Source organism: Urocampus carinirostris, chromosome 17 (assembly GCF_059441175.1).
Source record: "Urocampus carinirostris isolate Australia breed hairy pipefish chromosome 17, RoL_Ucar_1.0, whole genome shotgun sequence".
Taxonomy (NCBI): Eukaryota; Metazoa; Chordata; class Actinopteri; order Syngnathiformes; family Syngnathidae; genus Urocampus; species Urocampus carinirostris.
Window position 1 is genome coordinate 18,814,277 of NC_142365.1, and position 12,732 is coordinate 18,827,008.

Sequence of the window (12,732 nt, forward strand, 5' to 3'; positions counted from 1 at the left end):
TGTACATTAAATATATAAGTGTGTGAAGGCGTTGGGGTAGATCACTTTAAAGGCAACTGGACTTAGAAGAACAGGAAAAAAAATGTCCATAATGCCTTCATCACGCCTTTCCAGGGCACCCCCCTTTTCTACGCAACAGCTCAGAGTCATCAAGTATTTGAAAGACAGGTGTATGTACTGTGCCACAAGAAAAGGGTGTAGTGTGGTTTTCTGCTGATGGGTTTTGCTACTTGGCTTTTCCGCAGTTTTTTGGTATTGATCGTGGGTGACCTTGTATGGCACAGACTTGGGCACACTTGCCAAGAAACAGGTTTTAACAAGACAAAAGTGAAACCGTGACAACCGAACTTCATATAGGGGTGAACCAGGTTTAAACCAGGCATGTCAAATTCAGTTAAGCTCTGGGACCGGATCACGACTGTCTGTTCTCAGGCGGCCCGGATCACTAAGAGAATGTTAAATCCAAATTTTTAGCTGTTTTTCCAGAATTGTGCTAAACCATTCAGCCAACATTAGTAACCTACCCTACGTATTATAATTATTGAAGACAAGGGATTTTTTCTAAACACATGTATTCTCACAAATAATGGGGAAAATGATTTTCATGGTTGGCAATGAATGTGTTAACATGTTTATTTTAACAGTTGAGGGAAAGCAAATTTACACCTGAACCAACTCCCCATGCTATTCAAACTCAACACTGCCGTCGAGCAGCCAAAGAGAATCTTCTGTTTGCATTCATTAAAAAAAATATATAACTATCGATAGAAATGACCGAGAGACCCGCATCTTATTTTCGACATACTCGGATACCAGCTCAGTAGCCTAGATGGTAAGGCGCCCGCTTTGAGACTGGGAGGTTCGGGTTCGCGCCCCGGCCGAGTCATTCCTAAGACTTAAAAAGTGGTCGGCGGCGCCCTCTCTTGGCTGCGGCTGCATCGGGTCAGATGCAATCGACATTTCGTTCTGTGTACATTGTTACACAGAATGACAATACAAGGAAATTATTATTATAATATTATTATTATTATATTCATGGCCGGCTAGATTATATCATCCAACGATCCTGATCCGGCCCGCGGGCCGTATTTTTGACATGCCTGGTTTAGACGAATACACTAAAGCCCAAATTTCTGTCTCAGTGCTATGCATTTGAAGTAATGGGGGTGACGCAACGGGACAGGTTGGTTAATAATGAAGCATTAAACACGCCTAATTATGAAGAATACTGTTTTAAAATACATTTTAAGTTAAATCTTTGATTTTACACACCCTGGCTAAATTTAAGATCATGTATTTCTTGACAAGGTAGCAGTTGGTTTAAGTGCAGTTTGAATGGGACTTTGTCATACAAGATTCATTTTTAAAATTTAATTCAGTAATACCTGACATTTATTCAAAAGGACATTATGTATCGTATACTCAGGCAAATGAGGGACCTTATAGTCCAAAAATGCAGTATATTAACTGTGTTTTTGTTGCTGAGACCATGCTGTTTTTTGATGTTGACCTCGATATATTGGTATTTTCGTTCTGATGCTGGTTTTTTGGTTTGACTCTCTTGACTTTTGTTACAAAACATATGTCGTATAAACAGTTATATCTATTTTTTGTACTGTTAAAGTTGGATTGTGGTTATACAATAACAATTTTTGGGGATATTTTTTTCATCGTCATGAAGTAACATAAGATTTCCAAGCAAAAAGTATCAGTATCGGATCAGTATCGAGCGATAGTAACCTGTATTTACCCGGGTGGGATTGATACCAAAAATACCAGTATCGCCCACCCCTATTCAATAGAAATAACCCATTCAAATATAGCCAGGGTATTAGTATAATCAAACATAACTATGGGAAAATCGTTCAACTACATCGGGGTATTAAAAACGAAGATTGTGAAAAATGATTGAGCCCACCTGCTGATCTTTAGGTTTTTTTTGCTCATCGGCCCCAAGAATTGCGCTAAGAAGCCAAAAACGCACCACTTCGTTAAGCTGAAAATGTCACACACTCATTAGTATTAATCAGCTTCTGACTGGCTGACCCGGCTTCCATTGACCTTAATCCAGTGCAGTCATCACTGCTTGTAGCAACGTACAGTGGTACCTCTTTATATGAGCATCTATAAACACTAGAATTTTGGTATACGAAGTTTTTTTTAACGCTACCACCAGACCCGGTCCAGTTTGCACATGCACCTCCCGCCATCAGGCACCTGATTTAGTTACATCTATATTCCACAATAAATTCGTTATGATCCTATTCTTTTATTCAAATTTTATAACATCACTTTTGGGACTTTTGGTCATGTGTTCCGGAAAGGGAAATGGTAAGGTGTCTGAGAAAAATCACGAGCACTTTGTTTGTGTGAGTAATCAAGCCAAGCAGTACAATTGGGAAGCAGCGAGCGCTGATCACAAAGCCGCAAAAAAATAATGCAGTGCTTCTGTGAGGTCCCTGTGCGCAAACGACCGAAAAAGGGCATCGAGAGAATGATGGACTCATTCTGCACACCTGGCGCTCATTACAAACTTGGTGAATACAAGGACAGTTTTGACAGCCTTTGAATATCGGATCGGCTGATGTCATATCCCTTCAACGTCCAAGTAAACTCATCTACACCTTGTGCATTGTAGAAAGAGCCACATTTAATCCAGCCTCGCTTTTTGTATGACTGTTTTTTGTTATTAGTTTTATATTATCTTCCTCTTCGAGGCGCCTTTTGTTATTCCCTTAATCCTATTAAAGATTGTCAATCTGACATGTATCTGCCCTTGGATCATTTCCATCCGATCATAAGAGCTTTGCTGCATTAATTTCCAAGGGAGGTTATATTGCAAAAAACAGCAAAGAGGAGGACGAAACAGAGAAGCTGGCTTCTACAGAAGAGATCAATGAGGTGGTGGCTAAGTAGGAGGAAGTTTCTGCTTTCGTTTAAAAAAAAACATCGAGGAAAAGTGGCAACTGGGCGTCCGCAAGGTCTCTTTGATGACAACTGCCTTACCCCAAAGATGCTCATTAAATAGATCGCGATCTACTGGTGAATTGCAGAGTAGTACTTGTAGATTATGGGAATCTATTTTCAGTTTATTGGTCAAATGCACTATGTAAGCATGAACGTCAACGTAGCTTATGCTGCAGTAACAAATTGGAGAACTCCAAATGTTGTCGATGAAAGGTGTATTTATTACAATTATAAATGTTTTTAAAACTATACGGATTTTCTTAACGTATGATTTAATAAGTATTTAATGTTTAAGAGTTGGGCTGTCAAAATGGCTTCAAAAACTAAGAAAAATTTACTATTGAGATATATGTTGGAATTTCGATTACCAACCACAAATGTAAGTACTGTATTCACCTTGATTGAGTTAGGGCATTAACTCTTTTCTGAATAATCGATCTGCAGAAGTACAGTTACTCCTGAATCCCTGCAGCACCCCTTTGTTACGGCATGTATGATAAACTCGCTTTTTATTCCCTTAATATCATATTATTTATTTTACTATTACATTTTTTTGTATGTTTCATTACTAATTGAATGCGCTTTCAGTGATCAGGAAGATGTGTTTTATATCTATTTAGGTTTAAATTTGAATGCTTTTGAGAGGTCAGTAATGGAGAAATTCCTTTTAATCATTTCTTATCGGGAAAATTCACCCTTTACACCAGCAATTCGAGCTACGAGTGCGATCCTGGAACGAATTAAGCTTGTATCTAGAGGTACCACTGCACATAAATCGCACGGAATCAAGCCCATGCCCAGAAGTGTGTGGACTTTTTAAACATTGTACTGATATCAATATGCAAAAAGGGGGATGAGATAGCTTGCCAGTAAAACACAATTAATAATCTGCACTAGTAAAAAGAATAGATAATAAAACAACCATCAGAGCAATAAATTAAAAAAGAATATTATAATTATGGCTAGAGTAGTAGTATTAAAAAATATTTAACTAGATTCAGTCAGATCCAGGTCCAGTGGGTGAAATTTCTCAGTGAAGAGGGCGAAGCTTTTATAGGGTGACTGGATGGAGGGCTATGAGAGGCTCTTTGAGAAGTAAATCTCACTTGCTCTCACATATACAAACACTCTCACACGTGCACAACTATACTCTTATACAGATACTGTCATACAACATGCACAAATACTGTTATACTCTTTCATACATACTACTTTACTCTCACACATACTCATTTAATCTCATACATACTATTATACTCTCACACAATGCCGGTATACTATCTTACCAACACTACTATACTCTCTCACACATTTTACTATACTGTCATACACACACGACTATACGCTCACAAGTTTTACTACATTCTGATACACACACACAACTATGCTGTCGCACACACTACTATACTCTCTGTACACATACTACTATACTCACACATACATACTACTACTACAGGAAACAAATCCAGTAGGACGTTTAATCGTACAACACATACAAACAGATGAGTATGTTTATGGTGTGCGAGTAAGAAAACTAATGTGTGTGAGAGAGAATGATTGTGTGTATATTTTTTAATAGGTGTGTGGGGGAGTATAGTAGTGTGAGAGGGGTATAACAGTTGTGTGTGTGTGTGTGTGCAAGTATACTCGTATGTGTGTGACAGCATAGTACACTGCGTGCATGAGATTATAGTATTGTGTGTGTAAGAGTATAGTACAATGTGTGTGAAAGCATAATAGCAAGTGTCGGAGAGTATAGTACTAGGTGTGTGAAAGCATAGTAGTAAGTGTGTGAGAGTAAGTACTATATGTGAAAGTCTAGTTAAATGTGTATGAGAGTATAGTAGTATGTCTGTGAAAGCATAGAAGAATATTTTTGTGTGGCAGCAGGTGATTAATTATCGGTTATATTTTTTCTATAAGCCGAGAACTTTGATGTCATATTAGGGTCGCCTCCCGCAGGGCCTACTATATAAAAATGCCTAATTTGCCAAGGTTCCATGTTTTCGGATCATGTGACCACTCAGGATGGCAATTACAAAGATGAGTGCATATTTACTTCTGCGCCTAAAGAAATGTGAATGAGGGCTTTGTCATGTAAAATGTGAGACGACAGCGGTAGGGCAACCATACTGTGGAGAATAGTGCCAAACTGCAACACAAATGTGTCTTTTACAATTGTTGACATTAGTGGTGGCCGTAGTATTAGACTATTTTGCATTTGCTTGTTATCGTTCCTCAAAGATTAAAGGAAATTACGGTCACCTGACATTCACACCAATGCTATGCAAAAAGAAGTGTAGCATTTTTGAAGGATACGTTCCACTGCTTTGCTATGTATATGAGAGTATAGTAGTATGTATAAGAGGGTATGGTAGTGTGAGTATGAGGGTATAGTAGCATGTATAAGCGTTTTGAGTAGTTTTTGTCCATGGGTATGACTGTGTCAGAATGAAAGCATAGTCGTGCATGAGTATATTATATGTAAGAGCGAGCATGATTTACTTCTCAAACGACCTCTCATAGGAAGGACCTTGGGATGAAAGGGGCACTTGCCTCAGTGTGTGTATTTCTTTGAATCAAGTGTGTGTGTTGACATGTGGGACTTTTGAACTTTTTCAGCTCTGTTCCACGTCTCCGTGCTGCAAATTTTAAATAGTATTTGATCCCTTTTTCACACATAAACACCGTTTTACAACACCCACTGAAGCCCCCCAGCACCCATGGTCAAGCCCACCCTCCATTCATAGCTGGAGATCCTTGGATATTTGGGTGGCGATGTCCCGGAAAGCTAAGGGTGCCCCCCAGAGTCGTGTGTAGCGCACCCCGTTAGAAATCCCGGAAGCGCCCGTAGAGAGATGGCACACCTCGGCCTCGAAAGCCACACGGGCCCCTGCGGTTCCTGTGGCCCCGTGGCTGCAGGATAGCAGAAAAGGGCCAGCGCGGTGCACCTGGCAGCCACAGCCGAGGGCCGCCTCCCGCAGGGCCACAACCACCTCCGCAGGGTCCCGTCGTCCCACACTTCTTAGATCCCGGCCACGTCCGATGGACCTGGGCTCGGACGCTTTTTGATACCCAGGTAGATAGCAACTGGAAGAGAGACACAAAATTTAGGTTCACATTCAGGTAAAAGGCGAAATTTGGGGTTTGAAACATTCAGAAGCTGTTCAGATCAGAACTGGAAAGTTACCCCCATAGACTACAGACAGAAATTTACACACTAGGGCAGGGATCGGGAACTAGTGATGTGATTCTTAAGTCGAATCCCTGAAGCATGCGCCAAGTATTGTAGATTAGTGGTTCGTGAACGGCAAGATGATTTTATGACGTACGTGGTGACATTTAAAGCCCTATGAAGCGGGTGTACCATGTGACTGACTTAGGAAATGATTCCCTAGCTTCAAGTGTAGATTACAAATAAATGCTATGGATTCCCCTTCAATCTTTGTGTTTTGGGGTCCCTTATTGCGCTACTGTTTGTATTCAGATAGTGAATTTCCACCCCACCATTCTATTGCATTTAAACATATTTCAGTCCACATGGTGGCGTAGTCCCATGCAGGGTTTCACTGCATTTTGGGGATTCATTTTGCCATCTCTATTAAGTAAACGTATGGCTCATGAGCCCAGTATGGCTCACGAGCCCAGTATGGGTCTTTAAATGAGAACATTTGGCTCTGAGATGAAATAAGGACCTTTGCTAAACCTGTCTGAAACATTCCAGTCCTTTTATGCAGAGTTTATGAGACACTTTATATTAAAAACCCACAGAACTAACTGTAAACACCCACAAACGCCAGCTAAGCACCCAGAGCAATTTGATTAGGTAAGCGGTAAAGGGTGGCCAGATCTCACACCCCTCTAAATACAGTTGTATGCTTCTCATTTATAGTATTGATTACGGATAACCAGGACCATTAACAAACTCCTGGCAGCTTCCTAACAAGCTGATTATCTCCTTCGTTAAAGATGTAGAGCAAATAAGCCCAGCACAAAAATAACTGCCATCTGCTTTGTTTCGGGTGGCTCGCTTGGAATGAATGGAACGACGGCATCCCCTTTTGGACAGTTCCCTAACATACAAACTCACCATGTACCATAATGAAATCTGATAACATGAAGTTTTGAACGTAATTAAAACATCCAAGTCAATTTATTGATAAAATCATGTTGTCACCATACGTAATTATGTCGATTGGAGGGACCTTCTCAAGTACAGAACATTACGCAATTTTGTCACTTCTTTGGCTTACTAACAATTTCAAATACCATCGATACTGTGTGTATCAGATATCTAAGACAATGCCTATAGAAGCAAGATCTGGTCGAGCGTCACTAGCCCATAAATAAAGATTTAGCTGAGCGAGAGCCGGTCTTTATTTCCACCTGCCAGGCTGGTTTGTTTGTTTGTTTGTTTGCTTGCTTGATCTCACACGATGGTTGCGCCAAGGGGCCGTGCAGGCCTGCATTGTGGTCTTGAGTACAGCAAGTGGGCCATTCGTTGCTACCATCCGGAGCACAAGACCAAATCTTTCCTCAACAACAAGTAAGAGGACAATTTCAGATTTGACACCATGTTTGCTGGTTCTTGGGAATGAGCGTTTTTTTCTGTACAAGGGAATCTCCTCAAATCGACTTGCATTATAGCGGGAAATTTTCTTTTTGTGCTAGTAACTTCGAGTTTCAGCGGTCAAAAACTCCCATAATCTCCGGCACCTTCCCTACCCTTTTTTTCCTCTACCTTTCATTAATTCTCTGTGTTAATAAATTGTTTGTGCTATTTCAATCGGCGTGGTTCATTGAATCCATTATCTTGGGATTAGTATTTCTCATCAGAACTTAAATAACTCAAAGTAATAACGTAATTAAAAAATTTTTATCAGTGTTGGAAATTCTAGTATCCTTCTGAGAAAAAAGGATTTATGGGGAACCACAAGCAACACCTAGAGGCAAATTCGTTTACTGATTGCAGTAAAGAATAATTTGTTTTAATACTAATGATTTTCAAAATTAAAGCTAGAAAAATCCCTACAAAGAATATAAACTTCCAAAACATGGCCCTTCGAGGACCGGAGTGCCCAGGTCTGTTTTGAACATAAGGCCACAAGACTTTCGTCTGTGACCAACACATTTACCTTGTGACCGCAAATCTCCTGATTCCCTCAGATTCATTTGTGACCCTGGAAGACAGAGATACAGCATAAGAGGAAATTGAGAACTGAATAAGCCAAAACGTTGAGGTGGGTCGAACTTCAGAACAAGCAAGCAGGCTGTATGCATTACTCAACAATTTTACGGCCATGTTGGCCTGGACCAAAAAAATGCATCGGTAGCTTTTCATAGGACAACAAGGCACAGAATGGAAACACACAGTAAACTATTAATGAGTTTCAATCCATTACTTACACATTGATAATAAAACACTCCAGCTACATTGAGCACATAACTTATGCAGGTTGTTTACATAGCACTAAACTCACCTAATTAGGTGTTCAGTTTAAATTTGAGTAGACACTCAAATTAAGGAGAGTATACGTCAACGGTTTTTAATTTGCAAGAAGAAACAGGGAGAAAAGCCTTTAGATAAGTAAATCCCATTCCCTGAGCCTCCTCCTTCTATTTAATATTCAAAGTTACAAAAACAATAGATAAGCCCTACGGGGTGTAAAAATCAAACAACAGCAAGATTATTGGCCTATAGCGACAATGATGTAATCTTAAAAACAACAAACAACAGTGTACAATAATAGTCAAAATAAGGAACTGGAATTCTATCTTGTTTAAATTCTCTTTTTGTCTCTAAGCTTGTGGGTTCTTTTTCTCCCGCCACAACAGAACCTGCTTGTTGGATATATATATATATATATATATATATATATATATATATATATATATATATATATATATATATATATATATATATATATATATATATATATATATATGTATATGTATGTTCTCCCCGTGCTTGCGTGGGTTTCCTCCGGGCACTCCGGTTTCCTCCCACATTCCAAAAACATGCATTTCAGGTGAATTGGCCGGTCCAAATTGTCCCTAGGTGTGAATGAGCGAGTGAGTTGTCTGTCCCTATGTGCCCTGCGATTGGCTGGCAACCAGTTAAGGGTGTCCCCTGCCCACTGCCCGATGATTGCTGGGATGGGCTCCAGCACCTCCGCGACCCTACTGAGGATAAGCGGTGAAGCTAATGAGATGAGATGAGATATATATATATATATATATGTATATATACCACAGCCATATCCCCCTAGTGGGAGGTGGCTAGAGTCATTTCTGACTTTTTGGGAGATTGATTCAGAGGAGGGGATTCCCAGCCCCCTCTCTCAACCCAACTCAGGTCTTGGGAGTCATTAGGTGACCAAACCCCCCAATTCCAACCCCTAATGCTGAACGCCAAGCAGGGAGGCAACGGGTACCAATGTTTAAGTCTTAGGTATGACTCGGCCGAGGCTTGAACCAAAACCTCCCAGTCTCGGGGCTGGCGCCATACCCCCAAGGCCACCGAGCTGGTGGATATAATACTCTTACTTAAAACACATACAAAACTACTGATGAAGAACTGATTTTAGGGGAATTGGGATTTCTATCAGGTATTTTTGTTGAGTTTTCAGTAATTAGCAGTCAGTCAACAGGCAAGACTTTCTTTAAGAAGGCACATGTCAATAATGAAGTAATATGGAATTTAATAGATATAAAAGGCAATATTTTGTAATTTAATGTTTTTTCAAGGCAAGAAAAGGTTCTTCAGCGTAAATAACAGCCTTACCTCGATTAGTATGTTAAAATGTTTTTCTGCAGTCTTGGAGAATCACAAAATTTGTCTTTGTGGCCATTATTTGCTCTCACAGGCTTCAAATTCTTCTAAAGCAAATAGGAGTATAAAATCAGTTCAACTGATGATGCTCTTCCAATCCCAACAGGACATTTTACAGTATAGAATAGAGAAGAGTAGAATATAAGTTAATATATAAAAAAACAGATGTTTTTTTTATTTATCTGTATTGGCGGCCATTTGATAGTTTGTGTCGAGTAATTAGGACATTGACGTAACACAAAACCGTTTGTGGCTCTGCTTCAGAAAACAAGTGATCCATGCGACATCAATGTCATTCCCGTCATTACTCGAAACCCTCTCTCAAAATGGCCGCTGCCAAGAAAAGGACAAAACAAGAGGATTATGCTTTCTAACTCTTAAAGTAAAAAATAATATTTCTAAGTGCTTTGTTTAGAACAGAGGTGATCCATACAACATTTAATTGTCAAGAAATTAATCGGATTGTCTTCCAAAGGTTATAAGTGTATTCTGTTATTTTAGACACCTGTAAAGGAGATTGCATTGGATTCCAGTTCTTTATTTTGACTATTATTGGACACTGTTGTTCATTGCTTTGACTATTATGAACTGTTACATAAATTTCCACTATTGGCCAACCATGTTGCTGTTCTTTGATTTCCACACTTTTTTTGGGTAGATCTAATAGTGTAATGTAAGAGATTTGATTTAAAAAAAGGAGGGTCTTCGGTTGGAATTTCTTATTGGAAGTTTGGGCTCCCATGTTCTCCTTGCAAGTCCAAAATCCATTGATGTCTTCTCTCCTTACTTTGAGTTTCGACTAAACTTTAAACTCATCAAAATAGGTTTTTTTGTTTTGTTTTGTTTTGTTTTTTTGTTTTTTTGCAGAGGGTAGACAGTTTCATATAAGGATAATATCGGTACTTGGTATCTATATTGATCAACTGAAATGACTGAACATTTGGTATCGATTTTCACTAGGATACATAAATGTATACGTACCAAATACATAAATGAATAGATAAATCAAAAGTCAAATATTGAAAATACCTATTATATATGTTTTACAAAAGGTTTTTCCCCAACCGTTAATGGTTTGTTGTATTAAAACTGTGTATAAAAAGTGAAATGGACGGGTTTAACCCAGCAGATGGTGCTGTTGTGACTTCTGGCTGTTCCCAATTTCATAAATTGCACAGCAATTAGATACACAGTAAACTAGTATGTCTGACTTTTAGCTAAATTCCCTCTTCTCTAATCAAGTTTTTTTCTATTGAAATCACTTATTTACAAGTTTTGAATATTGTGATTATGTGTTCAATTTAACCAGAGTAGGATGAAGCAAGCATCACATTGTCTCCACTGTTTAAACACATTCACCTACAAAACAACAAAATACAATTTAAAAAAAGGCATGCTTAAAACCAGCTGTTTGAAGAAAAAAGGAAATAAAAAAAAAGAATAAAAACATGCAGGTAGCAATAATTTATCACATGAGCCATACAGAAAAGTCATAGAGGCATTGGCAGTGACGTTACTCCCAAGTAGACAATGGCGGAGTGCAGGCAGACAAGAAATATGCAAATACGCAAGGCAACCAGGAACTTACGAACGGTTTTTGATCCTTGTGGAAGAGTGCAACCCGACACGGATTTGTTTGAGCCCTGGCGCTTGGATGGGTCAAGGTTGACCCTGATGTCGTGACAGTAGAATAAGAATTAAAAAATATGAAACAACGGATAAGATAGAATATAAGGGAAGAGCGGTGAGAGGAGGGAAAAAAACGGGGGATTTGACACTTACAAGTGAAATACAGTGGGAACTCTTCTTACTGGCTTAATTTGTTCCAGGATCGTGTTCGTAACTCCAATTGCTCATGTAACGTGTTAATTTTCCTCATATGAAACGATTGAAAACGATGCATTTAAGTTCACCCTAAATAGTTATAAAACGCATTTTACTGATCTCTAAAAACATATTCAAATAGCAATTAAACCAGTGTCTGAATCTAATGACAAAAAGTTACCTGACACCCATTTTTCACAACTTGACGACTCATCGCAAAAAAAAAACCATTGTTGCAAAGTATTAAGGATTGATAATCAGAATATATAACAGAACAACACTTTAAAACTAATTTTATTATAAATCTACTTATAACAGTCATTGCAAGTATATGACATTGCTGTTTTCCATCTGCCATCACTATGTACCTGTATTTACTCATCTTCATTCATGCAATGTTTGCGTTGCGTCGTCTGGTACAAGCCACGTGAACTCCTTTTTCCACTATGCTTTTAATGTACGTAAACGTTTTTTACCGTCATAAATTTTGTTAGCTTCTTTTGAATTTTTCTCTGGGGCTGAGGTTTTGGCTTGATTCTTAACTACTTATCAATTTTTCTTGTGTTGCCTGTCCGTCTACTTTGGAAAACGATATGCAAATGCACGACCTTATAACGCTTGGGAAAGTCCGGATGCACTAAGTTATTCGATGCAGGCTTCTGATTGGCTGCCGAGTATGCAAATTTCCAAACGAACCAAAATTTCCAAACCGAACAAAGATTTTGATATCAGAATAAAACGAACGTTGGATTTGAAAAAAAAATCTTTCGTTTTTTTTGTTGTTGTTTGTTTTTCTTGAAAAAGTTGTCGGCCACCCGTGCGGAGATGTTTTGTAAGTTGTAAGCCCGACGTAAAAAATGCACGGACCGGGCGTCCAGGCAGACGTTATTTCAGACACTCATTAAACATAATAATTACAGTGATAAGAAGATATTAACAAAATAAAATGCGAGTTTAATATGAGCTTCGAAACGGATGTCGTGTGAAAGAAAGAGGATGGTTGCAAGGAGGAGTAGATACCAGTCATCGCATACATTTCCCCCGTATTTCTTACATTTTTTGTTCATTATACATTGTGTACGCCTGCTAACAATTTTTATGAATAATTT

At 38.8% G+C, this 12,732-nt stretch overlaps 1 protein-coding gene across 3 annotated transcripts in view; it reads right to left on the minus strand.

Annotated features, from left to right (window-relative positions):
* Positions 1-1,035: 1,035 nt before the first annotated feature.
* The window catches only part of mark4a (MAP/microtubule affinity-regulating kinase 4a), a 47,251-nt gene continuing 35,554 nt past the window's right edge, over positions 1,036-12,732 (minus strand). The window contains exons 16-18 of one of the 3 annotated variants that reach the window (XM_088321088.1): positions 11,388-11,470; positions 8,099-8,147; positions 1,036-6,075 (exon numbers count right to left, since the gene is read on the minus strand). In XM_088321088.1, the coding sequence (XP_088177214.1) occupies positions 5,712-6,075; positions 8,099-8,147; positions 11,388-11,470 (496 nt within the window). In that variant the 3' untranslated portion in view covers positions 1,036-5,711. The remainder of the gene's footprint in view (positions 6,076-8,098; positions 8,148-11,387; positions 11,471-12,732) is intronic. The other 2 variants (XM_088321087.1, XM_088321086.1) reach the window with 2 other exon arrangements.